The sequence below is a fragment of the Gossypium hirsutum genome, chromosome A09 (genome assembly GCF_007990345.1).
Source record: "Gossypium hirsutum isolate 1008001.06 chromosome A09, Gossypium_hirsutum_v2.1, whole genome shotgun sequence".
In the NCBI taxonomy this organism is placed as follows: Eukaryota; Viridiplantae; Streptophyta; class Magnoliopsida; order Malvales; family Malvaceae; genus Gossypium; species Gossypium hirsutum.
In genome coordinates this window covers 14,834,594-14,860,877 of record NC_053432.1, presented here as the reverse complement: position 1 = coordinate 14,860,877, position 26,284 = coordinate 14,834,594, and the positions used below count along the sequence as shown (strand labels likewise).

The 26,284-nt window shown below is 34.2% G+C and overlaps 1 protein-coding gene across 1 annotated transcript; it reads left to right on the top strand.

Annotated features, from left to right (window-relative positions):
* Positions 1–21,497: 21,497 nt before the first annotated feature.
* LOC107888711 (probable carboxylesterase 11) lies at positions 21,498–25,818 on the top strand. The gene is made up of 2 exons (XM_016812887.2): positions 21,498–22,813; positions 24,825–25,818. The coding sequence occupies exons 1-2, from the start codon at positions 22,008–22,010 to the stop codon at positions 25,354–25,356; spliced, it is 1,338 nt and encodes a 445-aa protein (XP_016668376.1). The 5' UTR covers positions 21,498–22,007; the 3' UTR covers positions 25,357–25,818.
* Positions 25,819–26,284: the final 466 nt, after the last annotated feature.

The window sequence follows — 26,284 nt, the reverse complement described above, 5'->3', positions numbered from 1 at the left end:
CTTCCCACTACCTAGCATGCTAACCACTGGGCCAGGTACACTTCTTCGTGCCCAGTCTTGCCCAATTTCTTTTATAATCCTTATGCCCAGATTCCCTCTATGAGGCAAAAAATAAAACAATTTTTTTCCTAGAGTTTAAACACCAAAACAATAATACTTTTATATATATATATATATTTTCCTATCTAATAATAATAATTATAATGATAATAATTTTATAAATATATCTAATAATAAAAATTTCAAATATCAATAATACAGTAAATAATAATAATAATTTTCATAAAAAATTTTCAAACATACATAGAGTAATATTTTTCTAATAATAATAATTTTATCTCATAATACTAATTAAAATTTCATAAAAATTTAAAATATCCATAATAATAAATACAGTAAAAATTTTCTAGTAGTAATTTAATTCAAATTTTTTTTCTTAAACGATAATATTTAAAACTTCTTAGTTATTCAGGTTTTCTTCAATCCGAATCCCAGACTCAAAGCCCAACTCTTCTAGGCCCCAAATTTAGGGTGTTACAACTTTACCCCCCTTAAAGAAATTTCATCCTCGAAATTTCCAAAACTAAAATAATCATGTAACACTAAGCTAGTACGCTACCGCTATGCACTCTGATCTAAATAATTTTAATACGACCCAGAACATCTAATTACCGAAATAAATAAACACTTTATCGCACACGTATACAATTCGTACCCAAACATCACGCACTCCTAACTAGAATAAGCTTGGAAATCTTGAGCTCGATGTTCCCGTGACCCGCATCTAAAGCATGCTCCTGTCTTCCTATGACACTCACTCGGATGACGCCTATTGCAGTTCTTGCATATCAGAAAGTTTGGTCGTGTTTTAACATGTTTCACAGAACGAGGCCCTATTCTCTGAGAACTAGGATCCTTCCTTTTCTTACACTCCAAGCACCCTACTTGAAGCGTTTCCCTAATTTCCTTAATTTTGGTATCCAATACTTCCTCTACCACTTTCCTTGCTAACTCGGCCAGTGCCTCAGTACCAAGCTCCAAGTTACCGCTACCCGAAGTTGGCAGACTTTGCTTACCCTCAGAATCCATATCAATACTCTACATTACCAGTACACATATCAAATAACTACAAAGACCTCAAAAAATTTTACTATTTACTTATATGTCTTATGCAAATATAGTATTTTAGAGTTTTTGTTCTTTACAGAATCATAGCCTAGCTACAGTCTCAATTTTTTTGGGTTTTTAGTTCCTACTGTCTCAGTCTCCTAAGGCTTAGTTTACCCTACAGTCTCAGTTTTGTAGCCTTAATACTACTTTATCTATAGTACTATATCTAAGGCTCAGTACTATCTATAGTATTATTTTTAGTACAGTACAGTATATATAGAGCAGAAAGATACTTACAGACTTGATGCCGGGGATTTAGTGTGCCACCTTATCAGATTTCAGACAAACTCAGAAGATTTAGGCCTTTTTAAAATCCATTTCTCAAACATTTGATTTAAAGGAACCAAGTTTGAAAATTATCTCCTTTAACCAGAAAATTTGTTTTCAAAAGTCAGATTTTTCCAAAAATATCCTCTTTGGGCTTAAAGTTTTGAAAACTTTTTTGGACCCGATCCACAGCCGAGTTGTTGCAACCGGGCTCTGATATCACTAAATGTAACACCCTAAACCCGGCCCAGACGTTACGGCCAAATCCGGTGTGTTACATTGAAGCATTACTGTATAGGTCTTGTTTTATCTAAAATCTTTCTCAGTGAAAGAGTATCTTCGTTATAGATTAAAGTGAATGGAAGCTATGCACCAGGTAGGATGTCGGAAAAGAGGAGGTAAGTCTATTAGACTGCTTAAGTACCAAGCTCTCCGCGGATCCACTCCTAGACATGCACACAACCATTGCCATACTTTAACTGAATGATTGTTCAGGAAAAAAAACCATTTCGTTTTAAGCCTTTGAAAGCACTTGTTAATTTTTTTAAAATGTTTTCGTTGCGGAAGCTTTGTCTTGTTTCGCGATATTTAGAAATCAGGCAATCTTCTTTTTTAAAAAAAAAAAAACATGTCTTAGAGCTATTCAGTTTCAAACATTTAAATCAAAATCATGCCTAAGCTAACAAAACATACTAAAAAATTAAAAATAATTAGAGCGGCCTTAATACAACTTAAACCCAAAATAATTAAAGTAAATAAAAACTAATTAAATTATAAAAAGAAAATCAAGTTTGCAGTACGTGTGGCCACTCCGAATCCCTCACAGCTCCAAGTCCACTATGGTTGGGGGTTACCTGCATGGATAAAATTAAGGGGTGAGTTTGGGAAACTCAGTGTGTAAATTAACCCAACCATAGTCCAGATCAGTTCAAACCACAAAAACAGATTAAGTTGGGCCTTAGCCCTATGCAGAATTCAGAATGAACCCATAGGCCCATAACAGAAACAGAACAGACATATTCGTGTATGCAAGCCCAACCCAGCCTATAACCAACCGCTACACTCCACCCGTACCAGCCCTCCACTCCATGTGGGGAATAGCTCAACCCACCCAGCCCTACACTCCACAGTTGCAGCATAGCTGCTCAGATATCAGTAAGTTGAGGCAAAGCCTCCAGTACGTGGTTAAGCCACTTTCAGTACTTCCTCCATCAATAACCCAGTCCCATGCATCAGATAATAATAATAACATGGCATGCAGTAAATAGTAACAGTCAAACATGCATTTCAGTCATAATTAACCCTAGGGGTAAAATGGTCGTTTTACACCTTGGGTTTATAATGGTAATTTTCCATACTTAGGGGTATTCTAGTAATTTATCTATTTTAGGGTTTTCATGCATATTTCCACCATTCATGTACTAACAGAAACACTTACCGAGTGCTCTTACCAAATTGGGCCCGTTGGCCCATTATCCCGATTTTGGCCCATTAAGCCCAAAAATATCAAAATGTACGAAATCGCGCGTACTCTAGTCTTATCATTTTAGATTACCGTATATGTTTATCCACCTATCTTACGAGCATTTGTACACTCGCAAGTTCACCAAAATACCGGCTTTTCGGCTTTTGCTGATCTAGTCTATGAGAGGATGTCAGTTACACACCTGATTTAGAACGATACGTTGGCGAGATCCTCACACGAACTGCCTACAATTGGATTACTAACACGTCAATCTAAATATTGAAAACGAACTACATATTTAGCCCCTTACCATATTCGGCCAACATAGCCTTAGATCCTAGAGTTCTTTACCTTTTGCCGAAATATGGGTTAGATCTGATGAGCCAACCGAATTAGTCTTCAAGCCCTTTGCTATACGTCCCCTTGTCCACGCTAACGCTTACACAACCAAACAGAAAGAGGCACAAAACCCTTAGTCCAAAATGCTAGCCACCCATAAGGGTTTCGGCTTTTCTTAACTCCCGAAATAAAGAAATAGTTTCGAAAACTTACCACCGATTCCTTCAACCAACGATTGCACTTTAGTTCTTATTCAATTCTGATGTAGATCTAACCTTCAAACCCTAGCAGAAGTCGGTCCTTTTCTGGTCTAAAGATTCGGCTATGCCCCTAAACTATGGGGTTTTCGGCTTTTTGAAACAGTGAAGAAGATGAGATATGAAAGTTTTGTAGTGGCTTTATCGTCAGAACTTTAGGGTTTAGAAGAAGAAAGAATCGGCCACAAGATAGAGAAGAATCAGAGGGTTTGGCTAGGAGAAATCGGCACAGAAGAAACGTAGGCTTTCAGGATTTCGGCTTTTGTGTATAAAGCTTAGGAACAATTGATTAGAAAGTGGAGATGAGTAAAATAGTAGAAGGATTCGACTATGGAGGAAAAGAAGAAGAGAAAGTAGATGAAGAGAAAAGAAAAGAAAAAAAAAGAATGAAAAGAAGAAGAAAAAACTGAATCCTAAATGCCAAAATATATGGTACTTATTAGCTATGGCCGAGTGAGTGTAATTTCGGCATAGGAATTCTTCCTAAATTCCAATTCCCCGAATTGCTCCTTGATTTTTGGCCACATTCAATGTTTAAATTCCATTCAAACTCTTGACCAATCAGCCCACCGTTTGCACCGCCTCAGATGTTGCCAAGTCCTGATCAGACCCCAACTCTTTCCCCACGCATGCAACAAAAGTCCTAACCTTGCATGCGCGAGATGAAGGTTGAACCCCAGACCTCCGTCCGCCTTGCGCCCTTGCGCCTTAGTCTAAGCTACTGGCCACTGCACCACGCTTTCTCCTTTACTAATATATGGTTACAATTAATTATAAACCTTACCTGCTGAAGCTTTGGTCCGCTTAAAAATAAAAGGGGAATTTCGCCTTCCACGCTACTCGAACCTAGGCACTATACTACACTCTCAGCGCCTCTGCCACTGGACCGAGCTTCCCTTTGTGTTACCTTTTAACCCCAACTATATATAAGGCTTCCCTGCGTCGTTCCCTGATATAAAGAAAAAATAACACACTTTTGCACATGCTGGGAATCAAACCCTAGCTCTCCTTCCAACTACCTAGCATGCTAACCACTGGGCCAAGTACACTTCTTCATGCCCAATCTTGCCCAATTTATTTTATAAGCCTTATGCCCAGATTCCCTCTATGAGGCAAAAATTAAAACAATTTTTTTTCCTAGAGTTTAAACACCAAAACAATAATACTTTTATAAATATATATATTTTTTCCTATCTAATAATAATTATAATGATAATAATTTTATAAATATATCTAATAATAAAAATTTCAAATATTAATAGTACAGTAAATAATAATAATAATTTTCATAAAATTTTTTCAAACATACATAGAGTAATATTTTTCTAATAATAATAATTTTATCTCATCATACTAATTAAAATTTCATAAAAATTTAAAATATCCGTAAGAATAAATACAGTAAAAATTTTCTAGTAGTAAATTAATTCAAAATTTTTTTTCTTAAATGATAATATTTAAAACTTCTTAATTATTCAGTTTTTCTTCTATCCGAATCACAGACTCAAAGCCCAACTCTTCTAGGCCCCAAATTCAGGGTGTTACATAAATTGCTTTGTGTTTTGGCATGTTTGGTATGGCATGTTGTGGCTTGGTTTTAAGATGATGAATTGGTAAGTTTTTGCTTATGAATTGGTTGTTGAATGAATGGATTTTTAAATGGCATGAAATGTATATGAAATAGCATGTTTTGGCTACCTATAAATGTATTGAAATGGTACAAAATGATGTGGTTTAGGTATGCTTGAGAAAGGGTGAGAAATATGGCGTAAACCAAGCCTAATTTTGTCCCACACAGTTGAGCACACGGTCATGTGACTCGACTGTGTGTCTGCTGTAACTTAGTTAAAACAAGTCATTGAGTTACACGGCTTAGGCACACGAGCGTGTCTACTAGCCCTGTGTGGCACACGGGCTGGCACATGTGCGTGTGGCTAGCCGTGTGACCTAAGTCAGTATACCCTCCTGATTTCACACGACCATGGCACACGGGCGTGTCTCCGGCTGTGTGATACAAGTCAGTATGTATGCCCTGTTTCCACATGACTCGTGACACGGGCATGTCCGAGGCAGTGTGAGGCACATGGCCTATTCACACGGGCGTGTGATCCCTGTAGGCATGAAAATTTTCTAAGTTTTTCCAAAGTTTACAAATGTTATTGGTTTAGTCCCAAACCTCTTCCAAGCATGTTTTAAGATCTCGTAAAGCCTTATAAGGGACAATGTTGTTGTATTGAATGATGTATGAGAATGAATGCTTTATGATGATAAATATATGATATATATGTTATGTTTTGATCAGTAATACCCTATAACCCTATTCCAGAGACAGATATGGGATATGGGTGTTACAATTTCGGTTGTTGAATGAATAGGGTTGGAATTTTTTAGGTGAAATGTCCATATCAAAATAATTTCATAGACAAATATTGTCTAATCAACTGCTTAGAGAGTCACTATAGTAACCTGCCACTTTCGATAGCTAGATCTTAAGCTAGAAATCTAAGTTACTGTATGTCTACATAACTCTGGATTAGTAACTACAATGAACATTTTTTTTTGTACAACCCGCAACATCATGCCTAGAGTGCTACGACTGTTGAGTCATTGCTTGCATCAAGCGATTCAAGATCTGGTATATTAACCTTTTCATAATTAAAAATACATCTAAGAACACATCACACAATCAACTATGATAAATAAAATGAAACAATGACTTAGACAACTCAAATCACGGGCATTAAAGATGATAAAACATTCACCCAAATAACTCCGACCCAGAAAAGATTTAGTTTATGGATGGAAATGTTAACATTAAAATAAAATCATTCATCAACATTCTCAAATAAGTTCGAATCACAGAAATCAGGAAAATAAAGGCAGAAATGCAGGAATTCTCGCTACACTCCAGCTTCTCTTTGATCTTCAGATTGTACGTGAATCCAGGATAACTGTTTCTCCCCCTTCTTCACGTCTGTATTCTGCTCTCTTAAGCTGCTACCCTTTCTTTCTCTCTGGAATTCTCCATTAGATTTTTCTAAACATAAAACTATTCCCTAAATCGTCTCTAATTCTTCTCTCCAAAAAATCCTCTCCTATTTTCTTTTATCTTTCCTCTTTGGGTAGGTCCCCCACTCTCATCACACATTTTTTCTCCCTCTTTCTTAGGTGGATTTATCTGGTACACGGACAATTGGCTAAGAGTGGCAAGGACTGAGTGCTGCGTCAGCATTATCCTAGAATTGCCATGGCATTTATGTTGGCAATCCGTCCAACCTTTTGCCATGGAAATATTTCACTTCACTCTTATCCTTATTTTTCTCCTTTTCTTCATCTTTTTCTGCACCTGTTGCATATAACAACTAATTCTTTTTCTCCCAACAGGAAAAGTAACATAAAATGACATTCAAGGCACAATCCAAGCATTATTATGCAATGTTTTAAAAATAACCTAAAAATGCAAATATATCTACTTAAGTAATCAAGTTTAGAGGCTCAAAATATAAATCTTGTCAAGAGTTATCAAACCGCCAAATCTGAATTCTTGCTTGTCCTTAAGCAGAATATGTGTAAGTATACATGAATGCATGAATGCATGAATTTGCCATAACACTATAATTACCTCATATACTGCTAAACTATCTTAAGTATATTTTATACCTCCATTCTCAGTAGTCTTCTATCTCAGCAGTCTTCTATCTTAGAAAATTGGTTCAAATTTTATAGGTTTGTTTAGCATACGAAGTGCAGAAAATGTTACCTAAAAATATTATTTCCTAAATATTCATGCAATTCTAACTATAGCAAGCACCCCCTAATGTACTTAGTTTATCTTTCCACTAAAACTTAGTGTCTATTCTCATAATTATTCTGTCATTGCATACTTTAGTTATATTTTTTTTCCTAGGGAATTCATTTTGTCACATGATTTCTTTACTTGACAATCTTAATCGAGCATACACTAGATTACCACATATTAGATCACACCAAAATTTGAATGTAATTCACTCATAAAGCTAAGGCTTTTGACTAAAAATATAGATAGAGCAACAACTACCTCTTAGCTACCCAGCCTACTACTACAATGGAGTGCCCCTAAACTGTTTTCTCTATTTTTTCTCTTCTTTTTTTTTTCTCACTCTTATTTGATATTGCTTTTCTGATCAATAATACAATGGAGCAAATAGACTATTAGTGACCTACTCAACAATTTCAAAAATTGGAGTGCTTCATAGCGTCCTTCTAATTTTCTTCTTGATTTACCCTCAGCTTTGTCGTGGTTTTTATTATTACACATTGCTAATTTACTGATCTTAGGCTCAAGAATTTCTAAGTGTATTAAAAGAAACCTACTATAGACTAATTGCAATTATAATTAGGGCATTCTAATTTTAGGGATCAATTTTCAAACAATTATCCTAAGCTAAACATACCTAATAAACTATCACAATTTTCTAAATTATCAAAGAGTTATTATCCTCATCGAACATCAAAGATAACAATATACTTGTCATAGTTTGGTAGTTATTTGGAATTTGTATGTCATGACAAAATGAATGAAAAAATGAACAAATATTAAAACACATATCTAATGTAGACTATATGCACAACACAATACACCCTCAAACTTAAAGGATGCATTATCCTCAATGCATGAACAATTTAAAATTCCAAAGTGCAAAAACAAACATATATATCTACAATGCAATGACAAAAATTATGAATGCATGGAAAATACATGGTATATAATGAAAAATATTCAAATGAAAATAAAGACAAAAGCTTGGGAAAATTTTGGTGTTACTTTAATTCGGGCGAGTTATTTTTCGAACAGTGCTCTTGTAACGCTGTTTCCTTTTTAGCATATTGATTGGCACCTCTTCTTCATAATTATCATTTAATTTTTTGAGATTATCAATTAGCTGATTAATCTCACGATCTTGCTTCAATATGGGTGCAGTTGATTGAGGTGTAGTTGCAAGTTCAGTTGGTGCAAGAATATGGTTCACTTCTTCTCTTTCCTAGTCAGATTCAATGTTCACCGATTTTGTCTTCTCTTCATCACCCTCTGGTCCTTTTTGTTCCTTCTCCTTAGTGGCAGTCTGTGTGGTAGATCCATGCTCATCAACTTCAGCTTCATCCTTGTCCCCTTCATTTTCATCCAATAGCAACTCGTTTTTATTGGGTGCAAATCCTCCATTTCTTTATCAGACTCTGTGATCTCATTAATAAAGGCGGTAAATTAGAAATGAAAATAATGTTAAGTAATTAAAGATAAAAATAATAAAAATAAAATTAAAGTAAAGCAATTAAAGAAAAGAAAGATGAAAATATTTTTTTTACGCTTTTTCCAATTTTGTAGCAATTTGAAGTTGCTAACTCTGTAACACTCCTAACCTGTGTACGTCTCTGGAATAAGGTTACGGAGTATTACCGGAACTTTCTGAATATTTTCAGATGATTTATAACAATTACTATTCACTTTCCAAAATTTTTTGTAACGTCCCTTAAATGGACCTTCGAGGCCCAATATGAACTTAAGAATAGAATCGGGACTTAATTGGGAACTTTAAAAATTTTTCGTGAATTTTCAAAAAAAAAATTCAAGGTGCAGGGCTTACACGCCTGTGTGGTCCAAGGGACACGTCCGTGCTACATGCCGTGTTTGAACCCGTGTAACTCTCTGACTTGTGCACATGGCCAACCACACGCCCGTGTGAGCAGGCCGTGTGATTAATTTTATTTTTTGAATTTAGGTGCAAGTTTCACACGACCAAGACACACGCTCGTGTTCTAGGCCATGTAGCACACACGGCTAAGACACATGCCCATGCCTCTGCCCGTGTGCTCAATTCTGAGCATTCTATTTCTTGAATTAAAGGTGCAGGACACACAGCCTAACCACACGCCTATGTACCAGGCCGTGTGTCACACACGGTCTAGACACATGCCCGTGAATCTGCCCATGTGGACAAAATAAAGCCATTTCTGGCTTCATTTCTCACCCAAAATCACACCAATGACTGCACTTAAACTCACATCGAAATACCAACCATTTCAAGCATTCAAATTAAGCAAACTCTATCATTCAACATGGCATATCATTACATGTATACATGTTTATAATCTTACCTTGGTATATTCCATATGTTGACATAATTTGATCAACTACTTAACATACATGGAGCTACCATGGTATGACATTACATGTAACACCCCTAACCCGTACCCGTCGCCGAAGGGTTAAAGAGTATTACCATACAAGCACGAAATTCTAGTTAACATTATTTGAATAACTCCCGTTGGCACACTTATAAAACCGAATTCCAACTTTTTTTATTTTTTATTTTTTTATATATAAAAGAGTCATTTCAAGATAATAGGTATATTGATTCATTCTGAAGTTCAATTCACATCAAACATTGGAAACATAAATCAAATATTAACCACACATTCACATTAACTATGTGGAACACATATAGTAACTTAACAAGCCATTTTCGCATGGTTATACATATATACATCATCAAAAAGATACTTATTTAACAATAAAAAGTCAAGCCTATACATGCCATTATCAAAGTTTAACTACTAGGGTACCGAATGGGCTTAGATAGTATGGATGACTTCAACTTTGAGATCCCCGAGACTGTAGCTAACGAACGAGATCTATAAAACAAAGAATTAAGGCAACAAAGTAAGCATTTCTATGCTTAGTAAGTTTTAAGCATTTCAAACAATTAAAACTGGTCATTAAAGTCAAACATTATGTGACAGCCCAAAATTGACCCTAGTCGGGAAGTGGTTTCGGGACCACAAGACCGAGTCGTAAAAATAATTACTTGCTATATTCTATACTTATTATGTGTGAACATGAGTATGTGGAAGTTTCACTCCCTAATTTTACCAATTGCATGAGAAATTATTAATTGGGATCAATTTGAGACATTGTAAAAATATGATAGTCTAATTCAAATGGTCTATTAGTGCATGTACCAAAAAGAGTGGTTTTGCATGTCAAATTGCCCAAAAGATGATGGGTGGCCGGCCAAGGAGTGATAATGCTCCACTCATTCTAATTTAAAATGTTTCTTTGGTGAACAAATGATGGGATTAATAATAGAAAAGGGAACAAAAAAAAATGGGTGTCATACTTGCCATCACCTAGCCGAAAAACCAAGAAAAAGAAGGGGAGAAAAGAACTTGGGAGGGATTCGGCCATTGCTTGCCTAGGGAGAGTGTTTGATGTTGTGGCATGAAAAATGAGGGAGTTTGAATGCTTAACAAGGAGGGAAGAAGGAGTGTTCATATTTTCTTTCTTTTGCAATTGTTCTAACTAGAGGAAGAAGGGGAAACAAGATTCGGCCAAGGTGGTCCTTTAGACCAAGGTATGTTTAATGTTGTCTTAGAGATGCATGCATGTTTTAAATAGCCCATGTTCAAACCTTGAATCTTGTTGATAACATGAGCAATCGGTCATGAGAAAGTGTTCAAGGAATGGTTGTTGTTCATGTTATTTGGATGAGAAATGGTGAGTTTTGTTGTTTCATGTTAAAGTTAGGTGAATGATGATAGAGGAGTGGTTGAACTATAAAAAAAAAAAAGAAGAATCGGCTACCTTGTTATGAGCTAGGGCCGAATGTGAGTTTGGTTGTGTTTGAATATTACATGCTTGGTAGAATGGTGGATGAAGATGCCGAATGTATGTTGGATTGATAGAGTCTCCAAATTGATTTTTTGTGTGCATGCATGACCGAATATACGTGGTCACATGAGTAAGGAAATGAGTTATTTGATATGTGGTAAAAGTTAAGTACTAAATCGAAGGTTGCTAAAATTGCCATTTCTTAGCCGAATATGTGCTTGATCAATGAAGGAATTGTTGAAGAACATAGGTGAACTTGGTGAGGGCAATCGGCCTAGTGTATAAATGATATGAAGATTTTAGGAAATTGTTTTGGTTAGGTGTATGTATGATTAAGTATATTCGGCAATATACTTAAAGTGGGTACATGATATTACATTATAATTATTGAGCTTGAGTATATGGATATGTGTATATGTGGTCATATAATGACATCTTGGTTTGAAAATTTAATGATGTGTGATTGCCGAATGTGATAAATAAATTCATGTTATTGAGTTAAATATTGAATACTCTTATTTGTATTATTTAAGCTCAAGAACCTAAAGGAGAGGCGTCCAACAAGGGGAAATCGAAGGTCATCGAGTAGCCGACTCGGAATTATTTTACCCATCATAAAGTAAGTCATTAAGCATGTAGTGGGTAGTATTTCAAATGGTCATAATGTGTATGTATGGATGCTGATTGGAATGAGTAAATATACATATATATATGCATGTACGTATGTGATGATGAAATTGTTGAATGAGTGAAAAGAGGTAAGATGTACTGAGTTGTTGATCTCGGCACTAAACGTGCGGGATAACCATTTATGACCATGAGATTGGCGCTAAGTGCGCGGGATTAAATTGTACAGCACTAAGGGTGCGATTTGACTATGTTGCACTAAGTGTGCGAAATGAATATGATGCACTAAGTGTGCGAATTGACCATGTGGCACTAAGAGTGCGAGTCTGACTATGTAGCACTAAGTGTGCGATTTGATTACGTGGCACTAAGTGTGCGAGATGATTATATAGCACTGAGTGTGCGGGCTCAATATACATTCGTGAATCATTATGGACACTATGTGTGCGACACTATCGAGTCGATCGCGGACAGCGGGTCGGGTAAGTGTCTTAAGTACGTGGCTAATAGGTGCTATGCTTATACTTGGTGTTGAGCTCGGTAAGTTCGAACCTATGTGACAAATATACTTGAAGTCACGTACATAAGTTTTATCGTAGGATGGGTGAAAGGCCGTATAGTCGTTTGATTGTAACGAAAATAAATCGATTTATGAGATTGCTTCAATGTCCTATCGATGAGTATATAGAATGTGAATGCATGAATTGATATGAAATTGAATTGATAGGTTGGAGGAACTATGGTATGGTTCGGTATGGATGGAGTAAATTGTCTCGCTCCATTTTGTTTCATCTTGTGATAATGTTGTTGATAGATGGTAGTGCATTGCTTATGACTTACTGAGTTATAAACTCACTCGATGTTTCCTTGTCACCCATTATAGGTTGCTTGGACTCATCTATTTTTGCGGGGTCTGGCCGTCATCGAAGTCATCACCGGATAGCAAGTTTTGGTACTTTCTTCTTAGTGTGTTTAGAAGATCATTTTGGCATGTATAAGCTAGTACGTTGTGTTTGAATTATGGCATGTAAACTTTAAGCCATGCGAAAATGGCACGAATGTTAGTTTGAAGTGGATCAAGGGTAGGCATGAAATGGACCTAGTTACTTTCGTAACAGATGCTGGCAGCAACAGTGTCATGAGATTGAAAAATCACTAAAAATAGTAGGAGTGGAATTAATTGATGAATAAATTATGTAATCGAAGCTCGATGAGTCTGATTTCATGAGGAAGTAACAAAAAGATCATATGGGCAGTATATTAAGAGATGTTCAGATTTTAGTGGGACAGGGCCAGAACGGTTTCTGGAAACCCTGCTCCGACTTTGGAAATTCATTATAAATTAACCAGAGATAATTAGGGGTCGTACCATATATGTACAGATTCCTCTCTGAGTCTAGTTTTCATAGAAACAAACGGCAACAGTATTGAAGCCCCGTGCAGGGAGATATTCAAGTCGTAATGGGCAAAGGTCAGTGTAGTCGACCCCTGCAATTTGGGGACTTTGACTAATAAACTGTACTAATTGGCCCAACCAAAAATTCTAGAAAAAAATACATAGATGGGCACATGAGTCTAGTTTCTGGGAAAAATTACGAAACTGATTTTCGAGTTACGAAACTCAAGATATGATTTTTAAAACGACTAGTACACAGATTGGGCAGTGTCTGGAAAATAAATTTGTAAGGGGTTAAAGCCAGTTAACACCTCGTGTTCGACTCCGATGTCGGTTTCGGGTTCGGGGTGTTACACATTAAGTATCACAAAATTCGTATTCAAATTGTAAATCATTTGGCCGATTATACACAAGCACATTAGTTATAAACCTATTGGCCAAATATATATATGAATACTCAAGAGATTTTCAGCACATATTTCACTATACTATTTGGCTCATACAATTAAATTTAGACATACACTTTCATATAATGATGGACATCAATCGAATAGGCCATTCTCTTATTCGCAGATACGGTAATCATCTACACATATATATTCATATATATATATCATTCTTTGATAATAATAATTCGCTTTGAAAATCAATTTACATATGAGTACATAATACATACCTGGCCATCTTAATGTATCATACATAATCAATAGTGGTTTCCTCGAATATTCGAATTCATAATCTTACTCAAATCACAGGCATTAAGTCTGCTAGGTTTTAAAACCCGAGTCCAGTTACTAGCACAAAGCCTGCGGGTCTTTAGGCCCGGATATATTTCTAGCACGTAGCCTGCGGACCTCAAGTCCGGATATATTTCCAGCACGTAGCCTGCGGACCTCAAGTCCTGATATGTTTCCAGCACATAGCCTACAGACCTCAAGTCCAGATATGTTTCTAAATATCATGCATACTTAGTCGTATTTAAACACATCTCATTCAACTTATCACTTTAGTAGTCATTTGATACATTCGGATATAAACTTAATATGCACATCATCATTTACGATTCGGCTCAAGAGTCATACATAATATCACATATTCATTTCACCTTTCAAGCTTAAACCCCAAGTGACCATTAGACTATATGTCATATACATGAATTATTTATTTCATAACCTAATTCAAGTACAAACCAAAAAATCGCAATTTACCTAATATACTGGTATAGAGGCATCATCAATTATATAATAAAGGAGACTACTCAAAACTTACCTCAGATATATTTGAACAGTTACGGATAGGCTACTCGATTGCTTTCTCTTTTCCCCTATCTGATTTCGACCCTTTTTGCTCTTGAGCTTGATTTAAAACAAATAGATTTATTCAATTACTTATCAATTAAGAAATTTAATTTAATACATGTATATCATATATTTAAGGTACAAATGACCTTACTAACTACCTATTTAAACCTCACACATATGCCCTACTCATGCACCATCGAACATATTACTAGGCTACAATCAACAACTACATTTATTTCCAAATAATAGATTAAAATTATCAAGGAACATTTTACTAACTTATTACTTTGCACATTCGAATTTCATAAACTAATTTGCATACAAATTTCACGTATTTTATTATGGAGTAAGTGCCGAATTACAGTTTGTAATAAAGTCAAAATATATCTCTTATCATAATTTCATATACGTCATTTCATTTTATATAATAACATATTTTATCCAAGATTGATACTAAAGTCAGATGTATCACTCAAAATACCAAAGTCCAACTAAGTCCACAATTATTCACTACTACAATTATAGCCCTATCATAGAAATGAACTTACAACAACCTAGTATACATTCTTGCCGAATCTCAATTAAGGCACAAACCTAACATTTTAGTCTCTTTTTATTAACGAACCACATTAGCTAATCATTCCCATTTAAGATATAATTACATACATTGTTTATACATTCATATCGATTGATTTCATTCATCAAGGCATCCAACACGAAATGCAAAACATCCAAAATTTGCTAGAACCTAAAGTCTTTGGCCGAATGTTACTAAACTCAAGCCACCATATATATATATATTTTTTATCCCTAAGTCACACCCAAAAATCACATTCGGCACTTCTCATTCATAATTTTACAAATCTTCAATTTCACTTACAAGCTCATTTATATAACATATAAAGCATTAAACAAATTTTTCATCAAGAATATAGCATGACCGATTACCTATTTTTCTCCCTAAATCCAAATTTGGCATACCCTATAAACCAAATACCAACCTCAACTTTTAAGCTAAAATAACAAGCAACATAACACATCCAACATAACTATCCATGCTAATGACATCAAAGCTTCTACTAAAAAAAAATTTTAAGTTCCTTAGCCGAATTTTCAATCCTCCAAAACCTAAATTCAATCCAAGAAATATGTAGAATTCAAACTAATCATCCAAATTATACATACATTTCTAAGAGTGGCATTAAACATACCTTCTTCTAGCAATCACCATAGTCGAAAATTTAAACAAAAATTTATTCTTTCTCCCTTCTAGTTTCGGCAATGGAGGAACAAGATGAATCACTTTGGTTTCTCCTCCCACTAACCAATATTCTATTATCTTTTATTCATTAATTCATTTAGTAGATATAAAAAGGTTAATATAAAATATATATTATATATATTTAAAAATATCATGGCCGGCCACTATCCAAAAATGGATTATTAGACATGCAAGCCCCTTTTTTTTATTAACATGCATTAATAGACCACTTTTAAATTTACCTATCACATTTCAAAATTTTCTCACATAAGTCATATTTAATAAATTTCACATACAAATGAAAAAATTACAGCACAAATGCATGTACACATACAATTAAGCATATAATATTACGGTTAATTATTTTTATGACTCAGTTTTGTGGTCCCGAAACCACTTTTCGACTAGGGTCAAATTAGAGCTGTCACATTACAAGTATATCAAAACAACCATTACTAGCCATTCTAATGGCTAGATTACAAATCACATATTTAAGCCATCTATGGCCAAGTTAGCCTATACATGCCATTATACCAAAATGATTTTACTATATATACCCAAAATAAGCTAGTGGATAGTGTGGCAATGCTTCAATGATCTCCAACCTTCGCGAGCTTCCGAGCACTATAAAACAGGGAAAATAAAATCTAGTAGGCATTACATGCTTAGTAAGTTCGTATAATAGAAACTAAACTTATCAATCCTGTTTATTAAATCTAAGCATACAATATCATGTTTTCCATCAACTTGGCAAAATTTCCTAAACACATGCATTCAATCAAACATGTTAGTCACAAAATTTTCATATACATCAAGTAAACATAGATGAGCTCATCATGCAATATTCTTTCAAGACATTATCATTTCATCTCATAATTCTCTCATCATACCAAGAGTTAATTTGTCTGTTGAATCATTGAAATTTCGATGGATACTCAAGTAGTACACGCAAGGTGTACAATTCAATAACCCATCAATTCTTATTCAAGAGTACCCCTTTAGGGCATTTAATCAAAGAACTTACACTCGAGCCATATATCATATTACAGGATTACGAGTCCAGGCTAAATCCTAATTGTAACATATGCTCGAGAGGGATAATATCAGGATTACCCGTCCAGGCTAAACCCTTTCTATAATGAGATCAATAGGATAACTCGTCCGAGCTAAATCCTGTCAACAACAAATGCAGGACCTCATTTATTTCGGAAAAGCACATATATTCATCGGAATTCAATATTCAAACGAGACTTTACCCTTTTTCCTAACATTTTCGAACATGTAATCATTTCACACATTTATAATATTCACATAAATATAAATCATATTGCATACAATCATAACATTCAAGTTAACATATTTACATGCTCAATTAAATTACACGAATTTACCTCGACACTTGTTCGCATTTAAAATCTACTAATCCGAAACTTTTTTCTTTTCCTCGTTCTAACCTCGAATCTGTGTTGTCCGGATCTATATAAATAAATTTAATCATCAATTTACACATTTCATATTCATTTGGACTCAATTTACATCCTAGGAAAAATTATCGTTTTGCCCCTAACTTTTCCATGAATTCCAATTTAGCCCCTAGGCTCGAAAAATGAAATTCATGCAATTTACTCCCTATTCCAAGCCTAACCAAAATTTCAACATAAAATTTACAGCACTTATTTTCTACAAATTTCAGAATTTTTCATCAATTTTCACAATATTGCAATTTAGTCCCTAAATCATGTTTTCATCAAAAATCATTTTGTAAAAGTTGTTTATCTATCAACAACCTTTCATTTTCTACCATAAATTTTGAATTTTCAGCATATACATCTATGACCTAATTTTCATACCTTGATAACTTTTCAAATTGATCCTCCAAATAGATAGATTAAGCTATCCCATTTTCAAAAATATCAAAATTACTAAAAACGGGACAAGAAAACTTACCCAATTAATCCAAGAAAGTTTCTTCTCTCTCTCCGAGGGTTTCCATGTATTTTTGGGGAAGATGATGAGAAAATAAGATGATAATTCTTTTATCATCTTTTAATTAATTAATTTAAGTCAATTTCCAATTTAGTCCTTGCCCTTTTTCTAATTTCCATGGATGAGTCACTAAAATATCTACATACTTTTCTTTAATGGTCTAATTACCATATAAGGACCTCAAGTTTTGAATTCCATAGCTATTTAATCCTTTTAGCTACTAGAATTCAACTTTTACATTTTATGTGATTTAATCCTTCTCGTGATTAAGCACATAGTCGATAAAATTTTCTTATCGAAATTTTCACATGACATTTCTAACATAATACAGACCATGTAATAAAATAAAAATAAAAAGAGATTGAGTTGCTTCTGCAACTAACCGAGTGAGTTGAGTATTTTTGCTTAAACGAACTGTTGGAGATAGAATATTTTGTTCAGACAAACATTTTTCAAACTTTTCTTCTACTACCGTTTCTAGCAAACCAATAGCCTAGCAATCTTTACTCTCATCAGCACATATCAGGGCATCGAATATGTTGAATATAACTTGCTAATCATTCACCTTCGTAGTCAGTGTGCCTTTCTGCATATCAATTAGCTGAAGAAATGGTGGAGGTGGTCGTCCTTTAGGTTACTAATATTGTTTTGTTGTGGCATTTTTGTTGGCAATATGATTTGATTTTGCCACAACATTTTTTTGCTAACCGTTTTCAGATGCTGTATGCTTTTCAGTTGGTTATGAGATCTTTTCATGATCGAGTCTCGAGTCGTCCTCTTTTACCGTGGCATCTTTAACAACATCACTCAACTGAGTTCCACTTCTGAAAGTAATTACTTTGCAATGCTCTTTTCACTATGATCTCAAATTCTCAATATCACTTGGAAAGCTCCTTGTGGTCTCGAATTTAAAGCATTTACTATATACCTCACTTGATTCTCAAGGGCTCGTAGGGACGCAACTTGACTCATCATTCTTAGCCATATATTCCTTCAACAGAGCTTCCATAGATGAAAAAGATGATGTTGAACTTTGTTGAACATCTTGTCGTGGCATGGGTTGATTATAATTAGGTTGTGTGCTGATGGCACTTTGTCAAACAACATTACTGGAAATTCCTAATCCTTAATTACTCCAACTGAAATTTGGATGTTGTTTCCACCATAGATTGTAGGTGTTGGAATATGGGTTGTTGTTCCAATTGAAATTTCCCATGTAATATACTGATGTTGGGTTCGATGAGCATTCATCAAAAACATGATCTTCTTCACAATAGACACATGTTAGCTCGACTGCTTTCATTTCCTACACTAAAGCTGGTCTATTCATTGTTTTAATCATATTAGTTAGGGGTGATACCTGAGCAGTTAATGAGGTAATCGCATCAAGTTCCATAGCTCCAGCAACTCTTCTAGCAGTATCCATCTTGTAGTTAGATATTGGTAATCATTGTAGTTGGATATAAATTTTTTATTTAATTTTATAACAATTATTTATAATACATTTTATATTTTTATTAATTTTTATGGTTTTTAAAAACGTTTCTAGAATAGCTATTAAGAAAATAATTTATTTATGGTTCAGAGATCAAATTGATTATTAATAATTATTACGTAAAATTTCAAAGTTGGATGATCGAAATGTGATTTTTATCAAAATTGTGAAACAATTGATATAGTTTACCATATTTAATATATTTATCTTGACTGTCCTCGGCATTTCATGACAGATCACTTAGGTTTTGTTTTTTTAACTTAATTATGTGACATGATTTAATTAATTGCCATGGTTATAAATTTGTATTTACGATTTATATATGCAATAATCACTATTGGGATTTGGTTGTACTCTATGCTTTTCTATTTTGTATTAGTTTCTTTAATATCAATGAAATTTCATTCTTGCCATCGGAGTTTATTGCCACCTTGTCGGAAAAAATAAAAGCTTGAAATGCACTAAAATTTTAATCGAGTTGTAATGCTAGGAGAGAGAGTGTTATGGACTTTTGGAGGATTTTCAACAAAAACAAAAAATAATGGGGTGAAAAATTTATAAAAGAGAATTTCAACACTCATAGGTGTAAAGTTCAAGATAATTAACATTGACATGATATTTATTAATCGTAGGTCATGTTTAAAATGATATTAGAGTTGCTTCTTGCCTTGTTGAAAGGATAGAGACAAGAAGTGCATTAAAATGTTAATCAAGTAAGTAATGCCATTAGGGAGAGTGTTAGGTTTATTTTTTTTTAAGAATTTTCGATGCAAACAAAAGAGAAAGGGGTGGAGAATTTAAAGGAGAGGATTTCAACACTCAGAGATGTTGAGTTCCTTATATTAAATGAGTTAGCTGGACCTACGAGCAATAAATACTATGTTAATGTTGCCTGCTTTGAATTCAGCACCCATGAATGTTGATGTTTCTACATTGTTCTTCACAATACTTTTCTCCTTATAGTCAATGCACGAATTCTATAAGAGATTTGACAATGCCCTGACCTTGATACTCATAGATGTCGAGATACTCATTTAAAAAAGAAAACATATTTCTGGAAGTAACTTCTCCACCACATATTTTAATATATATTTTTGCAATATTCAAATATAAAAAAATATAAATTTTAAATTAGCCACGAAATTCAAAATATATTAATTGAATTATCAAAGTATTAATATTATAGTGGTCAATATCTTTTATGGGTTAAATATAAGTTTAAATTTTCTATGAAACATAATTTTTTAAAAGAATCTTTATAATTAAAATTTGAAAGATTTTCTTAACAAGTTAAAACTAATTTATTCATACAATAAATATATATTTAAAATTTGAATATCATGTTATAAATATGTTTCACATAAATGATAATTGGTTATTAAAATTTAAGAGATTTTTCTTACCAAGTTAAAACCAATTTATTTATATAATTAATATATATGTATTTAATATGTTCTACATTAAATTTAGTTAATTAGAAAAGAATTTGAGGTAAAAGTATTATGGAGGCCTTGTATTAGGTGTGGGGTTGTATTTTGCTCTATTAAAAAAACGAAAAAGTTAGTTTCTGTACGTTAGTTAAAAAAGTAAATTGATTATTCTATTAAAAATTTCATCTATTTCTATTGTTAAAAATCTGGTCCTTATACGTCGACATGAGATATATGTGGCATGCCATGTATAATTGTTTAGTTATTTCGTTAATCATGCTAATTTTTAACTTTAGAAAATGGATGAAAATTTTAATTGAAAAAACTAATTTGTTTTTTAGTTTAATATATATAGATTAATTTACTTTTTTTAATAAAATGACCAAAATAAAATTTAACTATTAATACAGAGACATTTATAATACTTTTATTAAGAATTTAATTGATACAAATGATAATTTAAACATTCAATTATAGTTTTTTTAAATTTAAGAATAAAATTAAAATTCTAAATCATAATATAAAAGGTATGATGAAATAAAGGCTTTAAATATATGTTTTATGTTTTTTTTTTTTTGGTATGGAAGGACTTAGAATTTATTTAAACACAATGATAGGGACTTCAAAATGTAACATTTCCCAATAGAAGTTATCAACTTTACAATTAATTTGTCTTGCCCAAATTCTAGATCTACCTTTCTAATTCTCGTACCTCTCACTTGAGAGGTCAATTAAGTCATTAGGCTATATATAATATATAAAGTATATTAATCCCATTTTCCAACATTTTTATCACTAAAATAACCTCATAGTTTAACAGCCTATCATTAAAAGCAAATAAAAAAGAACATCTTATTAAAGTTGCTGGTTGCATGATCTTATTGTAACCTATCATACAACCAAGGGCCCTCTTCTTCGCTTCCCTTTTCTTTTCTTTTCTTTTCTTTCTTTCATTCTACACTTCCATTTGGTCTGCCATTGAAATATATGGTATCAGATTTCAAGCATAATTTCCCAGTTTTTATAAACCCTAATCACCCAATTCCCATGTCAAATTTCAACCTATAATTAACCCATTTCACAGTTTCATACTTTTCTTTCCCCTTCCAAAAACCTTGAATTTATCTCAACCTTAAAAAACCCAAAAACAGGAAAAATAAAAAATAAAAAAAGGAAGAAAAAAACCTCAGAATTGGAAAGAAAAAAAAAAGGGAAGGGAAAAGCATCATCTTCATTTATTTCGGGGCTCTGCAAATTCATCAACAAAAAACGTTGAAAAGATCAATACCCAGAAGTTGTTTTCGACGAAAAACATTAAAAAGAACTTTTGTTTTTGTTGTAAAAATTAGAAAAAAAATTTTAAGGGAAATGCCAAGCGTAGCTGTAAAATTATATAGTGTATTCTTCAAGTTCCTCTTGAAGCAGCGTTTGCAAAGCTGGATTCAAGATCCTATTGACGAATCCTCCAATCCTTACGGTGTCACGACCCGACCCGAAGAATCCGTTTCCGCTCCCAATCCTTGTTTCACCGACGGTGTCGCCACTAAAGACATTCACATTGACCCGTTTACTGCCCTCTGTATTCGGATCTTCCTCCCCGAATCGTCTCTTTCCCCTCCCGAACAATCCCACCCCAAATCCCACCTCAGATCCTCCCTATTAGATCCCAATTCCATTAATCACCGGAGGAACAGCTATGCTCCTTCTGATACCGGGACCCCGAGAAATGATTCGAGAAGAAGCAGTCTTGATGGGTTAAATTCAAGATCCGACAATAATGTTTATCGAGGTTATTCACCACAACCTCAAAAATGTCGAAAATTACCGATAATGTTACAGTTTCACGGCGGGGGTTGGGTTAGTGGGAGCAATGAGTCGGTCGCCAACGATTTCTTTTGTCGGAGGATAGCGAAATTGTGTGATGTTATAGTTGTGGCCGTTGGTTATAGGTTGGCGCCGGAGAATAAGTATCCGGCTGCTTTTGACGATGGATTGAAGGTCTTGAATTGGTTAGGGAAGCAAGCGAATTTAGCCGAGTGTTGTAAGTCAATGGGGAGTGGGGCTCGTGGGGTTGGAGCAGAGTTTACCAAGGCCGAAGTTCAAAGACATATTGTGGATGCATTTGGGGCTTCCATGGTTGAGCCGTGGTTGGCAGCTCATGGTGATCCATCAAGGTTCTTATTTCTTCATTTTAACCATTCAATGTTTCGATCTTCTTCTTCTTCTTCTTCTTCTTCTTCTTCTTCTTCTTATTTTATTATTTTTTATTATCTTTTTGTATTTGTATTTGTTTTTGTAAATGAATTTATTTGATTGAAAATAAAGGGGTTAGTTAAGTTCAATTTTATCCTAGTATGAATGGGATGCTGTGATCTTCACTTTTGTTTGATGTTTTTGTTAGATTTTCAGCTATTGATGTGTTTTTGGCTGGAGATGTTATATGCATTGCTTGTAGTTTAGTTTATAGGTCGATTAGGTTCACGATATGAGGTAGAAACTGCAACTTTGATCATAAAAGTTTGACTTATAAGCTTAAATTCGTTCAGTGTCGGTAGATGCAATGTGGGTAAAATTTTAATCTGAATTGGTTGAACGTGTAGGGTTAGTTAAGTTCAATTTGATCCCACCATGAATGTTGATACTGTTAAATTTTGTTTGTTTGTTGTTTTGGGGTTAGATTTTCTGCTATTGATGTGTTTTTGGCTGGAGATATTATGTGCACTGGTTGTAGTTCGGTTTATAGATCCATTAGGTTTACCATATGGGCTAGAAACTGCAACTCAATTATGGAAATATGACTTAAAAGCTTAAACTCATTTGGTGTCAGTCTATGCAATCTAGGTAAAGTTTTATTTTGAATTGGTTTGATAGTTTTACGATAATTGAGTGTTGGATTTCATATGCATTGCTTGATTTTGTTTTATTTGGTTGAAAATTTAGGGGTTAGTTAAGGTGAATTTGATCCCAGCATGAGTGAGATACTGTTATCTTTACGTTTGTTCGATGTTTTTGCTAGATTTTCTGTCATTGATGTGTTTTTAGCTGAAGATGTTATGTGTTGCTCATAGTTCTTTGTATAGGTCGTTTAGGTTCATGATATGAGCTAGAAACCGCGACTTGATCATGGAAGTTTGATTAATAAGCTTAAATTCATTCAGTGTCAATAGAGGCAATGTGGGTAAAGTTTTAATCGGAATTGTATTATATTTTGTTTTATTTTGTTGAAAATTAGGAAGAACATCTTGATTAGGGAAATCTGACTTGTAAGTTTGAATTTCAATGATTGAATTAGATAGCTATAGGTAGGATGAATGCTTGTGAATGAGGTTTTGATTGCTAACCGTTTGATAGTAACTTAGTTTGGGTAATTTGTGATCGTGCTATAGTGTTCTAATATAGGATCTTTATTGTTCAATCTCCAAAGCCCAAATTTCCCTGAGAGCTTCGGTGACTTAGTCTATTCTCTTTTGTGCACTTGCGATCTCCTCTTCACTGAATACAGTCCAATATTTCAAAGTAGTCTTTTCTATGTAAAGTTTCAAGTGCATGTAATATCAAGCACTTCTCTTTAATTTCTGTTTCTAATTTGATTGCCTAAGATGGTATTGAGATATTCGTTTTGATTGCTTTGGCCCTTGGTTGTAGCATTTATCTACCAATTTTATTAGTTTTGATTGATGTTTGGGGCTTTAATTTCTTAGACACTAAAAATGTATATGCATGCATTATATTCTATGCTACTTGAGGATAAACTATATTGATGCACGCTTGCTGCAAATTGGCTTATTTACTTGTATTTTGTCGAAGGATGTCCCAAGTGCTACTAAATTTACCCTTGTAACCGGAAGAGAAGTTATACTTTAAGAATCTACCTTTGTGTTTTGTCCAGATCTATTTCTTCCATTAGGTTGGTAGTGATCGATGAATTCTTACTTACCTTTCTTATTAGTCATTATCTCTGCTAGGCTTTAGTGTTATTTCTACTTCCACATTATCATGCATTTAAAGAGTATTATAGAGATTATAACTTATCTGAATGAGCCCATTTTTGAACTCCTGCCTAGTGTTGGTAAACTTGCTGGTTCTTAGTATTTTCTCGAATATGTAGATAAATTCTCCTATGTTGCATTAAAATTTCATATGGCGGTTTTGCCGAATCTTTAATTTTTGACATTGTTGAAACAGATGTGTTCTACTTGGGGTGAGTTGTGGAGCAAACATTGCGGATTACGTGGCTTGCAAAGCTATCGAGGCTGGCAAGCGTCTGGATCCTGTCAAGGTTGTAGCACAGGTTCTAATGTATCCATTCTTCATTGGAAGTATTCCAACAAAGTCGGAAACAAGGTTGGCAAACTCCTACTTTTACGACATGCCAATGTGCTTACTTGCATGGAAACTCTTTCTTCCTGAGGAAAAGTTCAGCCTTGACCACCCGGCCGGCAATCCCCTCATCCTAGACAGGTCTTTGAAGCGCATGCCCCCGACACTGACAATCGTAGCAGAACATGACTGGATGAGAGATCGGGCCATTGCATACTCGGAGGCTCTTCGGAATGTAAATGTCGATGCACCTGTTCTCGAATATAAGGATGCGGTTCACGAATTTGCAACCCTTGACATGCTTCTAAAGACCCCTCAAGCTCAAGCGTGTGCTGAGGACATTGCCATCTGGGTAAAGAAGTACATCTCATTTCGAGGTAATGAGTTATCTTATTAAGTGGGAGGTTTCAAACGTAGAAAAAGATTTGCAGCAGTGCATCTTTTTCTGTTATTCGATCAACAAAGACAATGAGAACTCTTATTAAGTGAGAGGTTAAAATGCAGAAAAAGATTTGCAGCAGTGCATCATTTTCTGTTATTCGATCGACAAAAGATAATGAGATGATGCAGGGTTGCCGTAAACAGGATCAGGATAATCTATCCCATTTATTCACTTATTGGTAATTTATCATTCTAACTCGTACCTCGGTTTTCCCCCATATCCTGTTGTGCTTGTGAAGATGAGATTACTCCTTGACAGCTGATGTAACAATTTTTTTTTTCTTTCCAACTGTGAATTAAAATGTACCATTTCTCGTGAATAGAGAGTTTTGTTATGTATTTACAGTAATAGCAATGGCAACTTACATTGTAACCATCGAAGCTTGTGGCAATATAAACCTTTGAAATGCTCGTCTTATAGAATTATGTTATGAACCAATTTTGAAATTCAAGAAATGAGAAGAATTCGGGGATTTCAAAAGAGAAGAAAGGGTTTTAGAGGAAAGAGAAAACTCGTAAATTCATTCGTATTGATAATGTTATGGAACAAAGAGAAGCAACAGTCAAAAATTCATAATTTTGATATTTTAGTTGTTATTTCTTTTAGCTGTTAAAGTGAGCTGTAAAGCGCTGCGTTTCATTCCTAATTTTAATGAAGTGGTGTGCGTGTGGATTAGGGGTTTAAGACTTTTAAAACAATTTGTTTTGGCTTGTGACCGTTTAATGAAACGGAGGGATTTGAGGCAGTGTGTTAACAATTGTCAGTTGGTTATATGGTCGTTACTCATCTTTTTAGCACCAATTAAGGGTGGATAATACGATTATCAAAAAATTAAGTGTTCTTTTCATTCTTTTCTTCTCTGATTTCTCTCGGTTCTTCTTTT